This window comes from Odocoileus virginianus, chromosome 15, assembly GCF_023699985.2.
Source record: "Odocoileus virginianus isolate 20LAN1187 ecotype Illinois chromosome 15, Ovbor_1.2, whole genome shotgun sequence".
NCBI classification, from domain to species: Eukaryota; Metazoa; Chordata; class Mammalia; order Artiodactyla; family Cervidae; genus Odocoileus; species Odocoileus virginianus.
In genome coordinates this window covers 50,092,950-50,119,698 of record NC_069688.1, presented here as the reverse complement: position 1 = coordinate 50,119,698, position 26,749 = coordinate 50,092,950, and the positions used below count along the sequence as shown (strand labels likewise).

Sequence of the window (26,749 nt, the reverse complement as noted above, 5' to 3'; positions counted from 1 at the left end):
CTGCTACTCCCACTGCACATTTCAGCGACATTAATTTTTCTTAAGCTTCCTTTTGTTACTTATTTGCTTAGAATGTTCTTAGTTTCCCATTTGTCTATAGCAGTTTCTCAATTGTTAGTGTGCATAAAATTACTGGGATTTTATCACAAGTGCAATTCGCCTATCACCTTCAGGTAGGATACTTCTGGAGTGGGGCCTGAGAATCTGTTCAAACCCTAGGGGATTACGATTCAGGTGATCCAGTGGCTCTGCTTTGAGGAAGACTGGTGTAAAACTAAGAGTCCAGGTTTGTTAACCTGCCACCTAGAATCTTGTTTTATCCAGCCTCATTTTTCTCTGTTCTCTGTTCTCATTAGGACATCTTTAGTTTCCGCAGAAGGAGACATTTCCTTTTCTCTACACTTACCCATAACCTATTTTTGTCTTCTCTGTCTTTTTTTGTTTATGTGGTTTCCTCAGCTTCAGTATCCTTACTGCCATTTCAACAAGTCCAAATTGTGGCTTCTTTCCATCTTGGTTCAGATGTGTCCCAAAAACATCTGTAAGTATGTTTAACCTAGAAGGCAGAGCTCAAGTTTAACTGATTTTATCTCTACTCCCGCATGCAGGGGCCTAAATGAGCACTTTTCAAACGATTCAGTTCATTTATTCCTTCCTTAATTTATTCATGAAATATTTATTGAATGCTTACTATGTATTAAGTGCTAGTGATAAAGTAGAAAAATAAACACCCTATAAGTCTCTGTTTTCACGGACCTTTCCTTCTAGTGGGTCAAATGTTTTTAAGTAAATATTGAAGGTATTTTGAGAAGAGTTGTCTATCAGTGCTATATGGAAAACTTTAGGAAAGAGACCAGTGAAGGAAACTAATTAAGGAACTCTGGTAATTGGCCAGTGGAGAGTGGGAAGGGTCAGTGAGAACAGATGATACAAAGGAGATAGCAAGGTTAATTAATGAAATGAAGGAATGACTTGGTGGGGGCCAGGAAGGCATATTTAATATTTATTTGAGCCTTTTGAGAAAGAACAAATAAGTAAAAAGTTAAGATGTGGAGGTAGTATTTAGGGATGGGGTATTTGTAAATGTTATGGTGATTTTTTAGATGTGTGATGTTAATAATGGGACGTCTGAATAGAAATGCTCAGTAGCAACTACAAATATGGGGATCTTCAAAGAACCCAGTCCTTTCTCCTTTTTCCCTTCTTCTGCTCAACTCATGAATGTTTTCTTCAATCCTAGCTGTTCCAAAATCCATCCAAGCGATAGTCTGTGTCTCATTCATTTGATTTTCTAAAGATGTGACATGGTTCCATGTGTTGGCCACATTTCCGTGTTCTCCAAGTGTCTGTCTAGAATGATGCCTCAGCCCAACTCCAAAAGTCCATCTCTAATCGTGCCCTTTCTTGAAATGGTTCTTAACTGATGGGGGACTTAGCTTGCTGGAGGAACTTCAAAGACATAGTAGTTGAAGCAGAGTCTTTTAAAATTGGGTAACTACTTTACAGAATTTTGCTTTTTTTCTGTCAAACCTCAACAAAAATCCTTCAATAAAAAATAAATTGAAAAAAAATTGAGTATGGTGGTGTATCATCATCTCCCTATGTGACAGTGACGGCAGTCATTTATGGTTTTTGGGAAAACAGGCTAAGTTTGGATAGGCAGATTTTTAATCATTGGCGTAACAAGTAAACTGATTGGGAAGCTGCCTGCATAGCCTGGAAAATCATCTTTCTGAATTCCTGTAGTTGACTGGCCAAAAAACAAATCATTTTAGGCTCCTGCCTTTCTCTCATAATACACAACATCCTGTCCATCAGCAAACATGGGTTGTGTGTGTGGTATCATATAAATTTTTACTACCTGACTTCCCCACTAGAATGTAAACTCTATGAAGGTAAGGACTTCATTTCTGCTATATCCCCAGCCAGTGCCCACAACATAGTAGATATTCGGTAAGAATTTAAGTGAACAATAATGTGAAATAAAATTGTTCCATGTTTTGCTCAGTAATTTTAACATTGGTTCTGTGTTGAAGAAGCGCAAGAAATATTTTATCCCAATGAAATTATTATAGCTAAAGTCCAAACATTAACCATACTTGACTGAATAATATTACCTTTAAAATAAAGTTGACCCTTGAACAGTACAAGTGTTAATCTGTGTATTACTTACAGTGGACCCTCTGTATCCAAGCTTCCTCTGTATCCATGGGTTCAACAAATTACAGACCATGTAGTACTGTAGTATTTACCATTGAAAAATATTTGCATATAAGAAGACCCGCATAGTTTAAACTCATTGAAGAGCTAGATATAATATTTTTAAGAGAAATTTTATTCCTTAGCTAGTTTAGAGAGATGTAAGTTTTTTCCATACTTGGTTACTACTTGAATGTTTGTAGAGATGATTCCTGATATTTGGGAGGGAGTAATGTACATTTTCTAACCTTTATTTAAGCAGTCCCACATGACTGGGAATCTCATTAAGGTTGAATTACTTTCATTAATGTACAGGAAGTTTTTCTTTTAGAACTGCAAGAATTACAAGTATCAGCATTTGAAAATTAGCCAGTGTTGTAGGCCTAGCTGACCAGAGCTGAAGTTAGGAATATTTACCTGATTTAGAGAATACTTCACATTTCTAAGGTTTGAAGTGAGAAGCTAATATGATCAAAGCAGTTGTGTGGAAGGTCCTTTTGGCCTAGTGATGATTTTTATGGAGTAGCAGAGAAGAACAAAGTTGTTCTAATGGAAAAGAAGAAATGGCTGCAGGGCATAAACAAATGTTTCTCTCTAACATCTTGACTGTTTTGCATCTCACATCTGTTGCATCATTAAGCTATTGATAACATATGACACAGAGAATCAATATGTAGCTTTAGTTCAATTTAGATTTAATCTGCCATCATGAAGTTTAAGGGTAGCCAATAAAAATTGGTAAATGACCCTGTATTCTATAATGTCTTGATGTGCTTCAATAAAATCAGATACAGTGTAGAGAATACTAATATTCAGGTTTACTTTGACGAAAATCTGCAGTTAACTAAACCAGGTTTGTTCATATCTAGTAAATAAAATACATAATAATAAAAATCAGCTTAATATTTTTGTTAAATAACTATATTCTGTTTGGCAATGAAAATCAGGTACTGGTTATTAAAGTCAGTTATGGATGTACTTAAACCATTTCCATTATTTTTCAACTGGTACTGAATGTTAGAGGGAACTGTTAACGCATGCTTTTGCTTCGTTTCCATAATCTCTGCATAGTTTCTTTAAAAGGGCATATGTGATTTGAGGGATAAAATAGTCAAGGATTCGTATAGCCTTTTATCGATGGAAATTTCTCCAAGGTCAACTCTAGTTTTCTTATCAGAAGAATCAGGTTCACAATTGCAAGGCAAAAGCCTACTCAAATAGTTAATAAGCATATTCTCCTTCTGCATTGCTGCAGAAACAAAATGCAAGCTTCTCTGTGACTGAATCTTACAGAGAAAGCCTAGGCTGGGTAAACTTTCATCTGCTTCAGGGTCAGGGCTGATTCAATCTTACTGCAAGTTTATGAGAGTGGCTGATGTGATACAGTTGTTTCTAGTAAAATTGGACTAGCTCTAAGGAGCCAATCTAAGTCAGTCTCTAAGTAAAATTCTATGAGAAACAGACTCCAACTCAGACACAATTGTAAACCCTGATATAATGAGGACTTGCAGCTGATTTAATCCTATTGAAAATCTTTAAGCAGCCATGGGACAAAATGGTTTCCACATTGACATATGTGGAATGAGCCTTGGATTTCATTGGTATGAAGAGTTGTTACTGTGTACATGTAGTAGCTACTTTTTAAGAGTTAACATCATGGCCATTTCAGAGCAGGTTGTTGTTTCTGATGTAGAGGCATCTATGTAGATTAAGATCCAGGTTCCCAGAATGTGTCAGGTTTCATTGTTAAAAAACAAAACTAAATTCACTATAAAAAGCAAACAAGTCAAACTTAAACTAAGGAGTTAGAATAAATCAATTAGATCTAGTTTTCTTGAACAAAAATGACCAACCCATTCCAATTATATATGTGGGAGATGTAGAGAAAGAGAGGGAGAGAGAATCAGAACTGTTTCTGAGTTAAGAAGTCATGTGTGAAGTCTTGCCTGGAACTGATTTTTTCTTTTCATAAATTTAAAAGCCCCTGAAAATAGGCATATGCTGTGAAATCATATATGTTTGAATGGGCAGACAGGCACAAAAGGCTTCAGGGTCAGCTGTGTTGATGAAATCTCAATAAGTAAGATTTGAACTTGCGTGGATAGGTTGGTGTGTAAATTTTTTTTTTTTTTGGTCATTTGGCTTACTGTATTGAAATGGACACTGATAATGATCTAGGTATTATAGTCAGCTTAGCACAATAATTGGTCCCTTTTCACAATTTGCAACCTAAATTAAGACAATAGACCAAACACAATTACAGTAAAACACAACCTTGCCTTATCTATCTCCATGCTTCTTTTCTTGCAGTTAGCAGTGGTTCGAAATGTGAATATTTGAAATGATACTTAGTAGGCAGTAGTGGCCTCATACTGTTACTTCAAAGAGCCGGAAAAGTAACTCCATGAAAGGGAAAACTTGAAACTACAGTACTCTTTACCATTCTATCTGTTAAGCAGTGATGGGTGTCATTAGTTCTGCTCTTTTGCATAATTACTGCAGTATTGTGAAAAGTTTTTGTCATCCAACTGGAAACAGTTATATCCTGTGGGCTCTTGTATAACATTTGGCTTAGAGAAAGAAAATATAAAAAACACCCTTGTTTCTAGCACTCTGTAGTACCCAAGTGCATACAGGGTTTGTTCAAGTTTTATAAGTGAAAAGTAACATGGATTGGTAACATTGAAGGAGGCATTTCATATCAATTTATTCTTTATAATGTTTTTTAATTTAATGGGCTTAGATAAATTTTATCTGGTGCATCACTGAGTTGCGATGGTATTTTGTCTGTAAAATGATAAAAGTTCGTGAAGTGCAGTGTTGATATCGCTGAAAATTTAAGACTTAAAAATATACTTTTATTGTTCACTTGACTAAATTAATCAAGTTGAAGTATCTCTGGCACAACGATTTTGCTGTTTGTCTAAAGCTCTGTGTTAAAGGCATACAACAGCCTTTCCCAGCAGAACCATTCTACCCTATCCTCGAAACCTTCTTGATATAACTAGAAGGATATATTTGCAAATATTTAGACAATGAGGCAAATAATTCTGTTAAGTTTCTTAAAATTCTCCTTTGTAATTCCAGTATGTGAAACCATTAAAATACTGTAACCAAGTTTTGTAGTTTGGGTTTTTTTTTTTTTGTATCATAGGCAGCACGTTTACTTCTTTGAAAATGTGACTACATTTTTTTGCAAGGGCAACAAAAATATAATAAATGTCACAGTGATATGAAGAAGTAACTGTCACTTGGTTTTGTGGTTTCACACTTGACTCTATCATAATTTATAAGATGTGAAAAGTGAGCTCATGACTGGCAAAAGATATTTGATCAAGGTTAAAGTGTAACTGCTGCTGATATATAACCATAATTTTGATGAGAAGGTGGAAAATATGTGGATATGTTTGTTTTTGATGTATAAAGATTCCTTAAAAAAGACAAGTTAAAAGAAATAGTGTGAGTTAAAATATAGGAATAGGCGCTGAATTATCCTTTCTTGGCAGCCATAGAAACAGAAATTATATTTGTTTTAGTCTTTGTTAATTCTCAAAGTTGATTTCCACATATTTTTGCTTAAATTTTTAAATATCCACTTATGTGCAGCATTCTTATTAACATGGCTACTTCCAAGTATGCCTGTGAAAATGTTCATATGGCCAAACAAGAAGTTTCGATCCATCAAGCTTATCTTTCTTCACTCCAGAGTTCTACTGCAGAACATGTAATTAATATCATTTGAAATTATTTTAATGCATTTTATGTTATTGTTGACTTCTCAAGTGTGATTTTAGCCACTACTCCTGAGATACTGTGGCTCTTACCAGACTCCAGGGTAAGTGAGTAAACTTACCTATCTCAATCCATTAAACGGAGGAATTAGCTTCAGTTCCCCTCGCTACTAGTCAGCTTTCAGCACCTTTTCCATGGTGGCTAATAACTGTACCGCATATAGCTGTGAAAGGATGGGGAGATGCGCTGAAATGATCTAATAAGTAAACTACCAACTTGACATGTTTCCCTAGCTATTGAAAACCTTCTCATATTGAAACCCATTGATAGTGAAACGAGAATTCCTCTGATTTAAGTACCATCTGGTTGTGCTCAAGGCTTTAAAGCTGTTATCTCTGCATAAAATTTCAGAGTCCTATATTTTTTTCTTCACCAAACTATCCATTTTTAAGCCACAAATATTTTTCCAGCTCTTTCAGATTTTATCTGAAAGTATATTTTAACAGTATTTAAATAGTTCTTAAACAATAACAATTTATCTTGATAGATGGCATGCTGTGTTTTTTCATTTTATTTTAATTAGCCATTGTGGAACCAAATTCCCTTTTGTTTTGGTCTTTTGAATATTGTTTAATTATAGTTATCATGCCAGATATCTTAAAGGTTATTTTACCAATAGAGTTTCATTTAACATAACCCATATGGAATCAATAGCCCAGTTTCCTAAAGTGAATGCTTGGAAAATCTTACATTCATATGTTAAGAGTACACATCCTTTCCTCATTAGTTGGAAAGTACAGGGATTTTGGCACAGGTTCTGTGTGGAAGCATTGTGCAGCTTTTATATGGATTTTGTTTTTAGCCTTTGATGACACTGTTTAGAATAGGAAGTATCTAATAAGTAAAGCATTTTGTCTCAAGTGCTGCCAGTGTGTTTAATATATGCCTGGAGGTCTGAAACATTATCTTCTTCTCTGCAGTAATATGCATTTAATTCTCTGAAAGCAGAAGGTCGAACTTTTAAAAGGGACGCAAAGTACATTTTCAAACAGAATAATTCAAAACATATGGAAGAGGGGACCAGAGTAATGTACAGTTGGTTTTTATGGTTTAATCATGATCATGTTAATGCACACCAGTAGCTAATTAAAGAAAACTTTTATTGTTCATTTTAAATGAGTTAGGTAAAGAGTGGGAGAGCTGATGTAATAGCACTGCCCAGAGATACATGTTTTATGCTGCACTCACTAACAGCAAGCAGATATTGCTATTTTTGACAACTTAAATTATTACTCCCCTTGGACAATAATAAAGGAAAAGTTATTTTCAGAGTTATTACATTGTGAAGTTTTCTTTCTCCACAAAGGAATAGTAAATTGATGCCCAAGTTTCGAGCTGAGCGCACGTAATTAATTATAAAACTTCCTTGATAGGCCAGATGGTCTTCAATATAATAGATAAATCTGCAGTGGACTGGTGACAAACCTATGGATTTTTAAATATGTCTCAAAATCATCAGCTTATTTATTTCAGCTCTACATAATAGTGCAGAAACTTAGACAAATGAAAGAAATCTTGGCTTTTAACCCATTTTTAAGAATTTAGTCTTCTAATACTGGGAAAGTTGTGCTTTTTTTTCCTTCCAGTGAGAGGCAGAGTCTTTCATCTCTGGGTCATTGGTTCAAATTCCATTCTACTCAGTAGTGACTAGAACTAGTTACCATCTGACTTCTGTTCAGTAACCCGTGTGACCTGAGCTGATAGCTGCCATCCTGCCCCTGCTGGTTATTTATATTGCCAGATCATGCCAGTTGACATTCGCTAGAGTCTAACATGGCAGTCTCAACAGGTAATAGGGCTGGACACTACATTTATTTACCTTTACCTGTAAGTGGCTTGTTTTATCATGTTAACATGATAGGGAACACTTTAAAGAAAGAGAAGCTAGATTTTTAAATGCAAATATGTACATCAGGAGAAGAAAATATAAGGCTCTGTGCATAGAAGGTATAGACTCATGTAGTTGATTATGATTGCCTTTCCTGATGGAGAGAATAAAAACAGTTGAGTTCTTGATTTGAATTTCTTTATGCAACTTAGAGGATTTTTTAAAATTATGCTGTACACAGATATATTTAGTTTGCACAGTGCATCCTAGATTACTTATGTAAATGATTTTATTATCATTTCACATATTATTTGAGAATTCCTAGCTCATACTAGATTTGGAGGTATATTTGAAATTCTTATAATAGGTAACTAAAACCTTTCCAATTTAATTATCCCTTTGATAACTGTTGTATTTGTATTTTACTGAATTTTAATATGTTCATTAATTTGTTTGGTCAGCACACACTTCTTGAACTTTAACGTTGTTTAAAGCAATGTGGTGTGTGCTACAAATACTAGTGATGTTCTCTCCTCATTGCCTACTAGCTGTCTGACCTTGGACCTATTGATTAATCTCTTTCAGCCTCAGTTTTCTCAGCTGTAAAATGGTGGTAACAGTACCCCCTTAAATGGTTGTAACAGTAAAGAAAATGTATGTAATATGCTGCCAGTGTTTGGCGTGGCATCGCGTGTGTGTGCTCAGTCATGTCTGACTCTTTAAGACCCCATGGACTGTAGTCTACCAGGCTCCTCTGTCCATGGAATTTTCCAGGCAAGAAATACTGGAGCAGGTTGCCATGTCCTCCTCCAGGGGATCTTTCCAACTCAGGGATCGAACTTGTGTCTGCCTGCATCTCTTACATTGCAGGCAGATTCTTTACCCACTGAGCCACCTGGGAAGCCCTAGGAAACATACTCAGTGATGTCTGATTTCTTATCTTCCATTGCTCCCAATCTCTGAGACAAACCAGTGTTTGAAAAGTGCTTTGAAAATGTTAGTTATGAAAGCATAGAAGCTGAAAATGCAAGCACCATCTAGAAAGGTTGAGAAAGTCTTCATAAGGAAGGTGACTTCTTTTTTTTAACTTACCCTTTATTGAGTGCCTACTACATGTGGTCAGTACACCTGCAGCAACTTTGTCGGTTGGGTATTAGTGTCCCCAGTGTGAGGACGAGCATCTGGCAGAGACAGAGGACTGCTTGAAGTGTGACCAGTGCACAGCATGGAGGATGCCAATAAGGAAAGTTCATGAATGTATCTGGACAGACCTTAAAGAGTACAGTGTACACATATGTTTACATATTAACAATTAAATATTTCTTGTCTGCAGAGCAATTTTTTTCATTTACTATTGTATCAGAAACTGACATCTCATCGAACTTTTATGGATCCTCTCTTCAGTGTGCTAGTCACTGATGAGACAGTCCTCGGTGATAGACAGAAACAAAACAATATGGCATCAGTCCTTCACTGGTAAAAAAGACTGAAACATAACCGCTGCTCTTTAGTGGGTTATTTACTATATGCCAGGCACTGCACTGACCTCTTCAGGCACATTAATTCATTGAAGCCTCATGCAAACCCCTTGAGGTTGGGTATATTATTCCCATTTTACAGATGAGATCATGTAGCCTTACAGAGGATTGTAATTTATCAAGTAGCACACAATCAGAAAGTGTTGCACTTAACCCTGCTTCTGTCTGATTTCAAGACCTTTAGATTGTTTTAACACTATCTGAATCTGCCACCACAGAATATTCTCGACTATTCTAGTAGAAATACTTCTACTAGAATATATTCTAGACTATTCTAAGAGAAAATAATAGATCTAGTAGAAAATAATAAATCCTAAAATGAACGAATGGGAAGCTGCTTGTGCTGCAGTCCGTGGTGTTGCAGAGAGTCAGACACAGCTGAGCGACTGAACAGCAACAAAAATAGAAGTATGAGTTAAGTACTAGGAACACCAAGAAGGAAAAGAGTTGAAAGTGCAAATCCCAGACAGGTGTAATTGTTCTGAGTCTTCATGGAGAGCTAAGTGTCGGCGTGCTACAGCAGTTTCAGAAGGGGCTCCAGGCAGAGAAGCAGCATGGTATGCAGAGAAGGATTTAAAAGAATGAGGTATCTTCAGAGAAAAGGGATTAGCTATTTTTGTTTCAAATACTATATTTTTTTAATAACATTGTGCCCTCCTCCACAAAATTAAGATAAATTAACAAAAAATTACTTGAAAGTTTTTAATGACTGTTACATTATTGTCTTGAATTAACTGTCCTTTAACATTTTCATAAGCAACTTATAATGTGGAAAAATGATACTATATTGACCAAATTAAGCAAGAGCCTAAAAAATGAAGCTCATTGCCCAGCATTGTGGGGAATATTATTTCACTGCTGATGGGAATACAGATTAATGCACCCTTTTTGAAAAGGTGCTGGTAACATTTGATAAGCTTAAACTTTTTCATACCATTTACCTAGTAATTCTACTTCTAGGATCCTGTCTTAAGAAAATCTTATTTAGATGTTTGTTGGCAAAAATTGGATACCTAATTATCCAGCTATATGGGAATAGTTGAACAATTGCTCTTAAGACTGAATGAAATATTATGCAGCTTTTTAAAAATCACATTTATGTAGAGTGTATTAATATGTTAAAAAATTGCATTACCAATTTATCTCTCCAGTATTGTTATAACCCTAAAGGGTAGGGTTGAGGAGAACCTATGCACAAGTAGGGAAAAAAGACAAAAGGAAATACACTATAAGATTGCTATTGGTCGTGTTTGGTAGTAAGAAGGGGCTTCCCTTGTGGCTCAGCTGGTGAAGAATCCGCCTGCAATGCAGGAGACCTGGGTTCATCCCTGGGTTGGGAAGACCCCTGGGGGAAGGGAGGGGCTGCCCACTCCAGTACAGAAGACTTCCCTGGTGGCTCAGCTGGTGAAGAATCCGCCTGCAGTGCAAGAGACCTGGGTTTGACCCTGGGTTGGGAAGACCCCCGGGGGAAGGGAGGGGCTGCCCCCTCCAGTAAAAGAGACTTCCCTGGTGGCTCAGACAGTGGAGCATCTGGTAGTAAGAAGGGAGTTGGGAGGATTTTGTTTTTCTCTCAGATTTTCCATGAGTTCTTCAGTCAGTAGTGAAAGTCACTCGGTCGTGTCCGACTCTTTGCAACCCCATACAGTCCATGGAATTCTCCAGGCCAGAATACTGGAATGGGAAGCCTTTCCTTTCTCCAGGGGATCTTCCCAACCCAGGGATCGATCCCAGGTCTCCTGCATTGCAGACAGATTCTTCACCAGCTGAGCCACAAGGGAAGCCTGAGTTCTTTAATGAATCTGAATTACTTCAGTGAAGAAGCAAGTGAGTATCTAGGTCTCAATAGTATATTAGAAACTAATTAATGGTTGGGAGACTAAGAAAAGGGAACCACAGAATCTAACTGGAGGTCTTGCAGTTGTGCTGGCAAAATAGTCGTGACTGCTGCTACCACCACATTGTTCTTTGTTCTCTACCTAGGCAGTTGTTGGTGGAAGTATTTGAGAAAGTATGGATACATTTAGTGCACAAAGGGAAAATCCACCTTCAAGGGTTTTAATTACTTACATTTTGCTTGATCACTTACATTTATCCTTGTTTCAAGTTCTATTGTAGTAAAGGAAAATAAACATCATTTTGAGTGGCACACATTTATTTTAGTTTACTTTTCTTTGTCATTCATAATTTAGGACTACTAACTTTTCCCTCTCCTACTATACAAAATCCTGTAAATCAGTTTTACAATGGTAGCATAAACAGTATAAACTACTCCTGCCTAAAATTAATTTCAACCAATAGTAATCATGATTCAGAAACAGTTTTTTATACTACTTGGAAAAATACCATAAAGGATACTCACTGAGGCATTATATATATATATATATATATGTATATATGTATACACACACACACTACTTTGTGTTAGTCGAAAGAAAGTAAAGTCTGACATTGAAAAGTGTATTTTATTTTATTTATTTATTTATTTATTTTTTGGCTGAGCCATGTGGCTCTTGGGATCTTAGTTCCCCAACCAGGGATTGAACCTTCACCCCCTCACCCTTGGCAGTGAAAGCACCAAGTTCTGACCATTGACCTACCAGAGAATTCCCCTGAAAAGTATTTTTTAATGATAGAAATGCACATGTGATGTTTTTCTCAAGGATTGCCTTGGCATTCTAATATGCATAATTTCTTGAAAGGACACCTACTTTATTTTTATGATTACTTTTATACTAGACCCAGTTTTAATGTTTCTCTAACATTTACATAGTAGCACTTGGAATATAATTAGTTTATTTAATTATTTTTCCTTGCAGATCACTAAGCAAGAACAGAAAAAAATGGATACATATGATGGAAGCATGGCTGATAGCTCATCTCGGTACAGTGGTGCCCAAGATAGTGGAATTGGCAGTGACAGCGTTAAAATCAGAATAGTACAGATAGAGCAGCACAGTGGTACCAGTCAGCACCGCATCGCCCGTCCCTCACGCCAGTCGTCAATTGTAAAAAATCTAAATTTTATTCCTTTTGACATATTTATTACTGCAAGTAGAATCTCACTAATGACCTATTCCTGTACGGCCTTACCCAAATCCAAATCGCAAGAACAAAAGGATAATGAAAAAGCAGGCAAGAGTTCATTAAACCTGCCAGAAGTCAATTCAGATGTCACAAAGCCCAGCCAGGCATGTATTTCCATGGTAACAGCAGAAGATCTCTTAAGCAGCAACGTATCTTTTCCTTCAGGGAAGAAAGTAGGGGTCATCTCTCTCGAAAGTCTGCATGCATCCACAAGGTCATCTGCTAGACAAGCGCTTGGCATAACTATCGTTCGGCAGCCTGGAAGAAGAGGAACTGGTGACTTGCAACTAGAACCTTTCTTGTACTTTATTGTATCCCAACCTTCTTTGCTTCTGAGTTGTCACCACAGGAAGCAACGAGTGGAAATATCCATTTTTGATGCTGTGCTTAAAGGGGTTGCCTCTGATTACAAATGTACAGGTAAGAGCCTTCAGATTTACTCGGGTGCTAATGACCACTAGTACATATTAAGTTTTATTCCCAAAGTTTTAAGATTGATCAAACAGGAAACAGCTGGCAAACCAGACAAAACTTCTTTTCTCTACCGAATATGTAAATACGTAAATTTCATTTCCCACAGCTGAATCACGTTTAAGTAAATGTTTGAAAAGGAACAAGATTTAGTCTTGGTGTTCTTACTGTGCCTCTGAATTTTTTTCCAGGAGCTGAATGAAACAGGGGCTCTTTCTGAGCTATTGAAATGCTTAACAATTTCCAGTGATTAGGAGGCAAAGTTTTTTTTTCATATTAATAGCCCTTAGGTTTGCTTTCCATGTCAGTGCTGCTGCTAAGGTTAAAAAAAGAAAAACTTTAGAAAATGAAGTTTACTGTTTTGGTATTCTTTTGCCATAATCATCTTGCTATAACATCTTGTTATTAAATGTATTTGAGGAGGTTTATTAGCAAAGTAAGATGACAATGATTTTACACATCTACAACAAGCACATTTATTAGTGGGTGTTGGCCAGCTGCCTCTTGTTGCCCCATCCAGGCCTGCCTATAACCAGAGAGCACCATATATTTTAATAATTATATGGAACGTGTGAAGCTTGTTGCATGTTGAGACTGGGAAAGTGATCAGGGATTCAGATTTAAGACATATGTACTGTTAAGTAATAAGAGCTAATGAAAACAGGGCCAGAGCAGGTACAGAGACCTTTTCCCAGAGTTAATGCAGAATTAGAGATTTGTCAGGAAAGACTTCCCAGAAAGGGTAGCGGGATCATCTAAGATCTGTATTGGAAGAGGGCCCTCACAAGCTCAGGTATAACTCAGGCATTTTATTGTTCTCAGGTGGTCGCATCTAGCAGATGAATGTCAGCAATAAGGCATTTGGAGAATTTGTCCATTCTGGAAGTCAGACTAGTTCGTTCTTGACGCTAAGGAGAGTCGTTTTATACAGCAGGCTCCTGAAGAGTAGATAGGAGCCCCAGTAAGTCAGTCAGAGGAGACCTGGGCTCTTGCTGAGGTATAGTTCAAGTCCTTGACTTTAGAAAGTGGTAACTGACCAGTTGCTAAGGAGGAGTAGCCTAAGGTTACCTTCTAGACTGCCTGCTAGCCATCTCTGTTAGTGCTTGTGCTGGCTCCTACTGGCTCAGAAGAGCTAATTGTTAAATTTTTAGGAACTTTGAAAGACAGTTGTTAAACCACTGCTAGCTTAAATCACCATAGTGAGAGTATTTACAAACAAATATTGGCAAATGCTGCCAATCAGCTCTCCTACTCTTGAGAGCCAGTGTTAAACATTATCAGCAACCACTGCCTCCCTTCTTCAAATACACTTTCATTTACTGAGCACCTGTAATATAATGGGTGTTTCTGTTCAGTGGAGATGAGAGAGGTGCTAAGGTAGTTTATGTTATATTATTCAAGGACTCATGCCTACAGACCTGATACCTGTTTGGGTGTCTGCTTAGCATTGGCAAAAACTAGGTGTAGGACTGAGAGAACAGAAGTTCATTCCACACCCCTCCCTAACTGCTTTCAGCTGCAGTTGCTTTGTGGGTGGGTGGCTTCAGCAGCTTCTGCTGAAAGATATTAATAACTGAGTTCAGCAGAGTTATCAGGGCTCATAGCAAAGGTGTACATTGGAATTATAACAGGTTCCTAGGTTGAAATGATAAAGTATCTTTAAAAAAAAAAAAAGATTCTTGTGCATAGACCAATGTAGAAACCAGTTTCAGCAGATGAAGTTTAGGTTATATACCAGATTGAGTATAGGGGATTTACATGTGGGAGGAAATAGTCTTACCTACCTCCTAAGGAGCCTTCTTCACATAATATTCTTGTGAATGGCTTGCTTTACACAAAAAGCATCTCCTTGGACATTTACACTGTCCAAATAGAGTCATCAATATAAGTCATTGTATTTCCTTAAAATGAATTTAGTGAAATTTGTCAGAAACAAGTAGTTAAATGTAACAGCTGAAAAAAAATGACTAGCAATTATTGTGTACTCAGTCTGTGCCAGGCATTGTAATAACTACTTTAAATGCGTTATCTCATTTAATCCTCCTAACAGCTCTGTGGGAGATATGTTGCCATCTTATATGTAAAGAAACTGAGGTTTGGAGAAATAACTTCTCCAAGATGACAAATAAACAGAGCTAAAATACAAAACCAAGATATTCTGGACTTCTGAGTCTGGTCTCTCAACCTGTATGGATCCTTAGAGTGGAAAGAAAAATATGAATCTCAGTTTTCAGTCAACCTCCATTGTTCTTCTCCAGACCATGCCAGTGGTTCCCTTTCTTTGTTTTAACTGGTGAATTTGTATATATGTATCCATATGACTACAGAGTACAGCCTCTCTTGGTACTATGACAACCTGAGCTGAAATTATAACTCTCACTTAGGAGACATGTACCCATCCATCTCATAGGGCGATTATGAAATTGAAAAGAGATCATTAATGAAAGTACTTTGCAGACTATGTAAGTACTGCACCCTCACAAATGTTTGCTACTACTGTTTTAGTTATTAATATATAGTAGAAAGATTACTGGGATTCCCAGGTGGCTCAGTGGTAAAGAATCCAGAGACCTGGGTTCGATCCTAGGGTCAGGAAGATCCCCTGGAGAAGGAAATTGCGAAGCAGAAAGCCTGAAATTTAACTGGCCCTGCTATTTATTAACAGAGTGATCTTAGCCCAGCATTTCACTTCTTTGGGTTTCTGTTTCTTTTTGTATAAAATGTAACGATTATAATAGATACCAACAAGGTTCATTCCAGGTATAGAGTTTTCTCATTCTGTAATTTGGAATTCGTCTCCCCACACTTACCTTTCTAAAAATATTTAAACTAGCTTTGGCATCAGAAAGTTGACATCCGTAAGCCACTACTGTATCAGATTACAGTATATTTCAATTTGTTTTAAAGATGCATACTTATATGCATATTTGATATCTTGGTGGACCATTCATTAGTTTATTCAATACTTAAATACATAAATATTTTAAATGTTAATGAAGTTATTTTTCAAAAACTGATGTGAGGAATTTCTGTTTTAAATTGGTCCACTTGAATGAACTATCCAAGTCCCATTACCAGTTTAGCTATCCAGAAACACTTCATGTAGCACTTTTTATCCTGAAGAAAGCAATGTTCCATGTCCAGGATTCTTTTGAAGCCTTGAAATAGTAACCATGTGGTAAGAAAACAGAGAAAATATGAATAACCATAACATTAACATTCATGGGGAAGAGAAACAGTAAGGTAAAAGTGACCAGTTGCATTCCTGGATTCTGAAGTGAAGGACTGTTTACAAAAATGTCTTAATTGGAGGGACAAAAAAGGGTGTCACCAGTCAGCTTTCTAAGAAATTAGGTCAAGGAAAAGTTAAAGGCAGCATAAGTTAAAAATTAAAGAAGTAATATATTCTGTCTTTCTTTAGTGTTCATGCTTTCTCTCTTAATACTAAAATTAATCCTTTTTAATAAGGCAACTCAAGTGGCAGCCAACCCTTAGCAGTTTTAGTGTATATGTGAATTTCAGTGATTGCTCAATTTTAGCATTTCAGAAATGCCTGAAGTTGTTATGGATATAATGTGTTTTCTTCTTTAAGAAGACAAAAACATTTGATTTTTAAAAATTTATAGCACAACAACTTGTAATTGTTTACTGTTTTATGTGAAAGTCATAAATCATTGTTACATGTGCTAATGTTACTTTGTATGGAAATCATATGGAATTTAAAGTAAACAAAGAATTTTGTTTCACTCTTTAAAAGCATATCATGTTCAGAGGATAATTTTTCAAAAAATCATAATTCTTATATAAATATAAACTGAACATGTCAAAGATTTTACTTAGTTCATTAATTAATGAGGGAACCAATAAGAATGTTACCAAAAAATTCATATACAGGAGACCTGTAAGGCCCTGATCCACTCATATTTTGATTCTCTTATTCAGTAGGGTCATAAAAATGATGAGTCACTTGATCATTGACTTGGGATTCCCCAAGAAAAGCCCCCATGATCTTGGGAAGCCCCAAGGAAAGCTTAGTATCATTTGAATGGGATGATGTAAGGAAACCTGCTTGAATTTTGAGGAATGAAATAAGAGCACTCATTTTTTTTTTCATAGTAGTAGATTTTTCTCTGAGTTTCCCTGGTGGATCAGTGGTAAACAATCCACCCAGCAATGCAGGAGATGCAAGTTGGATTGCTGGATCAGGAAGATCCCCTGGAGAAGGAAATAGTAACCCACTCCAGTATTCTTGCCTGGGATATTTCATGGGCACAGGAGCCTGGCAGGCTAGTCTGTGGACTCACAAAAGAGTTGGATACCACAACTGAGTGACTAAACAAAAACAACACCAAGATTTCTCTCTAGCTACAATTCAGAATAATTTTTAGTATTCTGTTTAATTTACCTACCTGCTGCTTTTCTGTGTTTCTTTGTAATGTTTGTGGTTGCTCTGAGGTTTCCAGTGTACATACTTAATCTTTCACAGTCAATCTTTTGCTTGGTTTTCAATCTCTTAAGTCATCTCTAACTCTTTGTGACCCCATTGATTGCAGCTTGCCAGGCTTCCCTGTCCTCTACTATATCCTGGAATTTGCTCAAACTCATGTCCATTGAGTTGATGATGCCATCCAACCTTCTCATCCTTTGTATCCCCCTCCTCCTGCCCTCAGTCTTTCCCAGCATCAGAGTCTTTTACAGTGAATCAGACTTTGCATCAGGTGTCCAAAGTATTGGAGCTTCAGCTTCAGCAGCAGTCCTTCCAATGAATATTCAGGGTTGATTTTCAGGATTGACTAGTTTGATCTCCTTACTGTCGAAGGGGCTCTCAAGAGTCTTTTCCAGCACCACAGTTCAAAAGTATCAATTCTTCAGTGCTCAGCTTTCTTTATGGTCCAACTCTCATATCTGTATGTGACTACTGGAAAAACCATAGCTTTGACTATACAGACCTTTGCTGGCAAAGTGATGTCTCTGCTTTTTAATACACTGTCTAATTTTGTCATAGTTTTTCATCCAAGAAGTTAGCATCTTTTCATACTTAATCTTTCACAGTCTATTTAGTAGTAATATTTTATCACTTCAAGAAAATATAGAAACCTTATAATCGTAAAGGTCCCTTTCCCCTTCCCCATTTATGTTATAGTTATCATATATATTACTTTTGCACTTACTGAAAATCTTACCAGATACGATTTTGACCTTTGTGTCAGTAATCTTACATACTTTAAAGAACTAAAGAGGAAAAACTAGTATATTTTATAAATATTCCCAGGTATTTACCATGTCCAGAGATCTTCCTTAATTCCTAAAGTTCTGAGTTTTTCTCTGGTGCATTTTCCTTCAACATTAAGAACTTCTTTAGCATTTCTTTGAGAGCAGACCTGATAGCAACAAATTCTGTTGAGTTTTCTGTTATCTGGGAGTATTTGTGTCCTCTCATTCCTGAAGGATATTTTTGCTGGATATAGAATTCTAGGTTGATATTTCTTTCTGTACTCCAGAGATATTGTTCCACTGTTTTCTATCCTCTCTGCTTTCTTATGAGAAACGCATGATAATTCCAACTCTTGCTTCCATAAATGTAGTGTGTTGGTTTTCTCTAGCTGTCTTTAAGATTTTTTTTGTTGTTTACCTTTAATGTCCTGAGTTTTATTACATGACGTTTCTGGTCTAGATTTCTTTAAATATATCCTGTTTGAGGTTCTCTGAGTTTCCTGACTGTAAATATCTTTAAATTAAATTTAGGAACTTTTTAGCTATTACTTCTTTCTGTACTAATCTTTCTCCTCTCCTTTTAGGACTCCATGGTTAAACTTTTTTATATTATTCTTCAGATTCCTGAGACTCCATTCATGGTTCATTTTTTCCCCTCTCTGTTCTTCATATTAAATAATTTATATTGGATTTTTCTGTTGTAATATTTCCATTTGATTATTTTTTATAATTTCTTCTTCACTTCTGAGAACCTCTGTATTTCCATTCATTTCAAGCATGTTTACCTGTATCTCATGAAACATAGTACTGCCATAAAATCTTAAATGCTTGTGTCACTGCCACGTAGCACAGCCACTGCACTACTTCACACACTCACGCACACACACCCTACCCTAGGGGAAAAACCAGGAGAGAAAAAAAGAAAAAGAAAAAGCAGCTGGTTTCCCTAGCAGTCTTGAAAACCACATGGGCCTTATCTGCCTGATGAGGTTTCTGTTGGACTTTTGGCTGTTCCTGCCATCACTGTGCACCACAACTTAGAACTCACTCTCAAATCAGAGTTATAAGGAAAAAGACAAAAAAAACAAATGGAAAATTCACCGCTGTTGGATCATATCTGAAAATGTGACTCCCCTCCCCAGCCTGTATTGTTCTTGTTTACTTTTCAGAGTTTTCAGGTATTTGTGTTTTGTCCTTTTTCTTGAGTTAATTTAAGCAGCATGGGGATTGGACTGTAGTAAGCTTATTCCAGTTTTAGCTGGCACCAGAAATCCTGCAATTTTAAGATAATGAAAATATTTTCTGGTCCATTAGCAGAGGCATGGTTTTCTGAGAAACTTAATACAGGATTTCCTCTAAAAGTGATACTTTAATATCTTTACATCTATGAGCACAAATCAGTGAAATATATTATAGTGAATAATAACTGCTCCCAGGGAGTTGTCAGCATTAACTTGATCCTGCCCATGTCACCATTAAGCAAAGAACATACCCCAATACTCAAAGGGTGGTAATAGTGTTCTCTCAGTGTGTTTCTTAGGGATATTCTTTCGTATATTATAAAATCAAGTTAAAAGAGGAAATGCTGTAAAACTCATTGTTCCTTATGTCAATCTGCCGTCTCAGCAGATGTGGCTGTGTATATACACATGTGTGTATCATATATATTTTATGCACATATATATTTAAAAACCTAATTATATGTGAGATGCCAGCCAGAATAAAATGGAATCTACATGTATACCTGTATCTGCATTTGTTTGAGAAAACTGAAGTGAAATAACAGTGATGAGAATTGCTTATGATTTTGAAAGTGTCGCTAATAAAATATAATCCCCATTCTGCATAATTTAGTAATCTTGAGTAGCATGCATGCTAAGTTGCTTCAGTCATGTCCATCTCTTTCAACCCTATGGACTGTAGTCTGCCAGGTTTTAAATTATGCCATTTATACCTGAAAGTATACATATAGTGTTTTGTGTTATTCTCCATAATTTTTAAAAAATGGAAAATTATTTGAAGTATAGATTATCAACTTAAATTTATTTTATAAATATTGGTACTAATAAATGATTGCCTATCTAGTCCAAGTAGATAGTACCTCTGCAAATCAACAGGTTCCTTTTTAAAATATTAAAATATGGCCTTTCTCCATGCCCTTCTAGCTTAGAGCAACCTCTAACAGAAATGAGATCTTCTGCCAGCACCTTTACATGTAGCAGCTGTATTATTGGCAATTCTCATTTAAGTAAAGATGTATGTAGTTGTTTTAACATAATCATATTAGTTGTGTTTATAAATATTTAAAAGTTGGTATTTGTTTTGTTTAAGGTAATGGAGTCCAGATTGGAAATTGCCTCATATCTTGACTATGCAGCCCAAGGCAGCCTCAAAAAGTCATTTTTCTTCTTGTTTGTTTGGGTCTTTTTGTTTGTTTTTTAAGAAATGACTCTGCCATCTGGTCAATTGTGAAGGACTTGAACCATTCTGAGGAAACTTCATTATTCCTGCCCCACCCCCACTATACTTCCTCAGTAAGCAGTCATTCTAGGATCTTATTACTCATTTATGAGTGCTAGAAACTAACGTAGTAGTTTGAAAACATTACTTTCGCCCTCTTGCAACCTTATTATCTTATGTAATTTTTCAGTCATTAGCCAAACTAAAATACAGAAATTACAGTTGACTAGAACTTATCTTGGGGCTTCCCAGGTGGCTCAGAGTCTGCCTGCCAAGCAGGAGACATGGGTTTGATCACTTGGTCAAAAAGATCCCCTGGAGGAGGAAATGGCAACCCACTCCAAGTGTTCTTGCCTAGGAAATCCCATGGTCAGAGGAGCCTAGTGGGCTACAGTTGAGGGATGTCACGAGGAATTGGACATGACTTAGAGACTAAACAACAACAAAGGACTTATCCTACTGAAAAAGCAGGTTATAACACAACTCTTGTGTAAAATCCATAGTGTAAAATCCTCTAGTAATGGGCCCTTTCTTCATTGTAAGGTTTTGTAACATTACAGATATGACTTTGTGTTCAGTTAAGAGGCAGACATCGAATAGTTTATTAAACAGTCAAGATTTGGAGTTAGTTCTGAGTTCTTATCCCAGCTGTGCTGCATACAACTGTGTAACCTTGGGCAAGTCATTTAACCTCTCTAAACTTCAGTTTCTTATCTTTAATGTGGGGATATACTGGTAGCAACCTCCTGGGGTTGCTGTAAGGATTAAACGATATATATGAAGCTTTTAGCTATGTGTATAGCACAGAACTCAGTGAATGTTAATGTTAATGTTGTTGCTTTTTTCATCACTGCTAGTATCTTTAAGCTGATTTTAAAACAGTGGTTGTAATCGGCTAAAAAAAACTTCACATCATTTCAGTTCAATTATAGCTATTGTATAGTCTGAAGATTTTCAGTTATAATAATTGGCTTTTTTACTCTTTCATGGGTAGGTCTGCAGAAAATGTGCCAAAGACATTTGAGTAAACCAACAGTTAGAAAATCATAAACTGGCTTGTAACACCTCATAAATCATATCTTGATTTCATTTAGTTCTTGTGAGTTTAAGAGAAGGCTTGAATTACATGTCTCTTTAGAATTAACAGTGTTACTAATATCCCTGGAAAAGCTTAGAATTAACCTGTGACTTTAATGTCATAATGATCACAAGTTGAACATTTATCTGAAAATTTAGCTGCTAGGAAAATTTCTGTCTGCCAGTAATGTGAAATGAAATTATTGCTTTGACAGGACTCAACATTAAGTTGGCCTTTTAAATGGGAGGCACTCTTGTATGTCACTCAGGGAGAGTTGTGGTGAGAAAGTTAAGTAAGAAGTGACCCAGCTAGTTCGAGGATTTATGTATGGTGAAGAGTTTGGGAATGGAAATCAGAAGCTTAGACTTTTAGTCATGGCTCTCATGCCAGAGCTCTTTCATGCAGATAACTGAGCTGCTTGGTGCTTTAATTTCCTTTTCTCTAAGATAGGTACAGGCATACCTCAGAGATAATGTGACTTTGGTTCTAGAACGATTGCAATAAAGCAAATATTGCTGTGAAACAAGTCACAGGAACTTTTTGGCTTCCCAGTGCGTATAAGCATTGTGTTCACGCTGTAGTATGGTCCCTTAGTGTGCAGTAGTGATACATCTCAAACACAGTGAGTGTGCCTTCCTTTAAAAGACTTCATTGCTGAAAATGCTAACCATCATCAGAACACTCAGTGGGTCCTAATCTTCTTGCAGGTGTAGTGTCTTGCCTCTTTGTTGTTCAGGATGGTGATTACTGAAGGTTTGGGTGGCTGTGGCAGCATCTTAAAATAACATAACAGTGGAGTTTGCCATGTTGACTGACTTTGTTTCATGAGTGATTTCTCCGTAGCATGCAGTGCTGCTTGATAGCATTTTACCCAGGTAGAACTTCTTCCAAAACTGGAGTTAATCCTCTCAAAACCTGCTGCTATCTTATAACTAAGTTTATGTAATATTCTAAGCCCTTTGTTGTCATTTCAACAATATTCATGGCATCTCCATCTCAAGAAATCACTTTTTGCTCATCTATAAGAAAAAATCCCTCATCTGTTAAAGCTTTATCATGAGATTGCATCAATTTAGTCACATGTTCAGGCTTCGCTTCTAATTCTTGTTCTCTTACTGTTTCCACCACATCTGCAGTTACTTTCTGCACTGAAGTCTTGAATCCCTCATTCATGAGAATTGGGATCAGCTTCTTCCCATTGTTGATATTTTTACCTCTTCCCACGAATCACAAATGTTCTTAATGGCATCTAGAATGGTGTATCCTTTCCAGGAGGTTTTAATTTACTTTACCAGATTCATCAGAGAAATCACTATCTATGGCAGTTATAGCTTCACAAAATGTGTTTTTTTAATAGTAAAGCTTGAAAGTTGAAATTACTCCTTGATCTATGGCTGCAGAATGGATGTTGTGTTAGCAGACATGAAAACAGCATTGATCTCGTTGTACATCTCCATCACAACTTCTGGGTAACCAGGTACATTATCAATGTGCAGTAATGTTTTGAAAGGAGTCTTTTCTTCCCTAAACAAGAGATCTCAACAGTGGGCTTAAAATATCCAGGAAACCATGTTGTAAACAGATGCGCTGTCATCCAGGTTTTGTTCCATTTATAGAGCACAGACAGAGTAGGTTTAGCTTAATTCCTAAAATCCCAAGAATTTTCAGATTGGTAAATGAGCATTGGCTTCAAGTCACCAGCTGCACTGACGCCTAATAAGAGAATCAGCCTTTGAAGCTTTGAAGCCAGGAATTGACTTCTCTTTAGCTATGAGAGTCCTAGATGGCATCTTCTTCAAATATAAGGCTGTTTTGACTACATTGAAAATCTGTTGTTTTGTGTAGTCACCTTCACTAATTATCTTAGCTTCTGGGTCTTGATATCAGATCTTCTAGATAACTTGCTACAGCTTCTAAATTAGCATTTGCTGCTTCACCTTGTACTTTTATGTTATAGAGTTGAAACTCTTTCCTTAAATCTCATGAACTAACCTATGGTAGCTTCACTCTTTTCTTGCGCAGCTTCCTTCTCTCCTTCAGCCTTTATAGAATTGGAGAGAATTAAGACCTTTCTCTGGATTAGGCTTTGGCTTAAGAAAGTGTTGTGACTAGCTTGGTCATCTATCCAGACCACTAAAACTTTCTCCTATCAGCAATAAAGCTGTTTTATTTTCTTATTATTTATGTGTTCACTGAAGTAGCACTTTTAATTTCCCTCAAGAACTTTTCCTTTGCGTTCACAACTGGGCTAACTGATCCAAGAAGCCTGGCTTTTGGCCTCTCTGGGCTTTCAGTGCGCCTTCCTCACTAAGCTTTATCATTTCTAGTTTTTGATTTAAAGTGAGAGATGTACAACACTTCCTTTCATGTGAATATTCAGAGTCCACTGTAGGGTTATTAATTGGTCTAATTTCTATATTGTTGTGTCTCAGGGAATGGGGCTTCTTCAATGGCTTAGCAGTTAAAAGCCATGTCTCATGCAATGCATAAGACACATGAGATGTGGTTTCGATCCTTGGGTCAGGAAGATCCCCTGGAGAAAGAAATGGCAATCCACTCCAGTATTCTTGCCTGGAAAATCCCATGGACAGAGGAGCCTGGCGGGCTACAGTCCAAGAGGTCACAAGAGTCAGACATGACTTAGTGACTAAACCACCATCACCAGTATTCTTGCCTGAGACATTTCATGGACAGAGGAGCCTGGCAGTCTACCTCCATGGGGTCACAAAGAGTTGGACGAGATAGTAGTGACTGAGCACAGAAAATAGGGGGGCCAGAGGAGAGAGAGAGAGATAGGGGAATGACAGTCAGTGGTACAGTCAGAACACATACAACACTTCATTATCTTACATGGGCATGTTTTGTGGCGCCCTAAAACAATTGCTGAACCCACATGCTCTACTATTAGAATAGTAACATCAGAGATCACTGATCACAGATCACCATAACAAATGTAATAGTGAAAAAAATTGAAATATCGGAAACTTAGCAACATGTGGTGACACAAAGACACAAAATGAGATAATGTCTTTTTCTGCCCCCTTCTGATGCCTATGTCAGAAGCTTTCTCTATCTCCTTAATACTTTAATTAAACTTCATTACACACACACAAAAATGCTTTTGGAAAAATGGCATCAATCAACTTGCTCGACAGAGTTGCCACAAACCTTCAATTTCTAAAAGAATCAATATCTACAAAGCACAATAAAACAAGGTATACCTTTATAATAATATGTGTTTTTTTGTAGTTTGATGGTTTAGTCTGACCTCCAAATGAGATAATATTTGTAAAATACCTTGAAATTATGAAATATTCAACTATCAATTGGGACTTCTGTAGTTATTAGCGTTAGAAAGGACAGCTTAATGGTAATAAGACTTTCCTTTTTGGACATGATAAAAAAGATTAGTGTTCTGGCCCTTTTTAATACCAATTGTAATCATCAGCATATACTCATAGTGAAGAAAAAATGAGGAGGATCATTTATAGTCACTGGATTTACCTTCAGTGTTATAGAACCCAAACTTAAGAGTGGAGCTGAGGGTTACAGTTCAGATGAATTTGATCTTCCATGAATTTATATGACTACATTTTTTGACTAAACAGCTTCCTCTGTGTCCTTGCTCTCAATTTTAGTCAGATGTCATATAAAGTATCTGAAACCAACATTAGAATTTATTTATTTATTTTTGGCTGTTCTAGGTCTTTGTTGCTGCCTGCAAGCTTATTTTATTTGTGGCAAGCAGAGGTTATTCTTTAATTGTGGTGCACGGACTTCTCATTGTAGCTTCCCTTGTTGCAGACCATGAGCCCTAGGGTGCATAGGCTTCAGTAGTTGCAGTGTATGGGCTCAGTAGTTGCAGCTCATGGACTCTTGAGTATAGACTCAGTAGTTGCGACTTAGTTGCCCCAAGACATGTGGAATCTTCCCATACCAGGAAGATTTGCATTGGCAGGCAAATTCTTAACCACTGGGCCACCAGGAAGTTACCAACATTAGAATTCAACTTTAAAATAACAAAAAAATAGTAAAAGGATCAAGCACAATACGAAACGGTATAGAAAATTAAAGAAATTAATTGAGATGATGCTTCACATATTATCTGCTGATTAGCATCACTAAGTGGAAAGAATGCACTTTCTTCTAGCAAGGTATGGAAAGTTTGGTTCAAAAAATAACCAGTAGACCCTGGTGATCACACACGCCAATAGCCATTTTAATTTTTACCTCTTTTCCTTCCTATGGGCTCCAAGTTTGGAATTTCAGACCTGGAAATCTCCTTTTCCCCTTCCTGTCACATCTTATGGGGTGAAAAAAATGCTTAGAGTTAGTCAAAATGGTTAGAGTTAGTCAAATGCCTAAATATCGACGAGGAAACGGTGCCACTGACCGTTTATATAGCAATATAGAATTGACTTTTTGGTTGACTTTGCGGTTTTGTCATTGAATTGTTACTGTGTTTTATGGATCTAGGTCCCTTCATGATTTAGTTTTCAGGTATTGTAGAAGCCTCATGGACTGGATTTGCTTCTGTGGCTACATTTAAAAAAGGAAAAATAATAAGATAACCTTTAAACTAAGGAGCAAAAAATAAATATAGAAAAATATAAGCAACTCAGTAAACCTATAGCTTTGCCTTTTGCATATCCAGTGGTTGGAAGGTAACTATTCTGATAGAAACCACTGGTTGAAAGGAGTCACACTTCCAATCATTTTTGAGCATACCAAAACTATGTATAACCATGGTTTCTGAAGGAGGCCCTTGAGAGCTGTAACCATATGAATTTCATACATAGAGGCAAATTGGTCACATACAATAAATCCTCTGAAAATGCTTTCCTTGACATTTTATTCAGTTTATGTTAAGGGGACTTTTGTGTGTTTTTGACTGGTAATAAAAGGATTCCACTAAAGAACCATCTAGAACCATCTAGTCGATAAAGCTAGAGAGAGGAGAGGAGAGTAGGGATTCTCTAAGCCCTTGCCTGTTACCCTGAGTCCTCTTTAGGTATGTCCTCCCACCCTCCCTCCTCTGGCTACTTATGAACTCTTCTTGATCCTCCTTAAAAATAAAGCCCTGTG

The 26,749-nt window shown here is 36.7% G+C and overlaps 1 protein-coding gene across 8 annotated transcripts in view; it reads left to right on the top strand.

Annotated features, from left to right (window-relative positions):
* VPS13B (vacuolar protein sorting 13 homolog B) overlaps positions 1-26,749 on the top strand; it is a 780,541-nt gene that overhangs the window by 523,860 nt on the left and 229,932 nt on the right. For all 8 annotated transcript variants that reach the window (XM_070477337.1, XM_070477338.1, XM_020914637.2 and 5 more), the window contains one exon: positions 12,174-12,861. In XM_070477337.1, the coding sequence (XP_070333438.1) occupies positions 12,174-12,861 (688 nt within the window). The remainder of the gene's footprint in view (positions 1-12,173; positions 12,862-26,749) is intronic.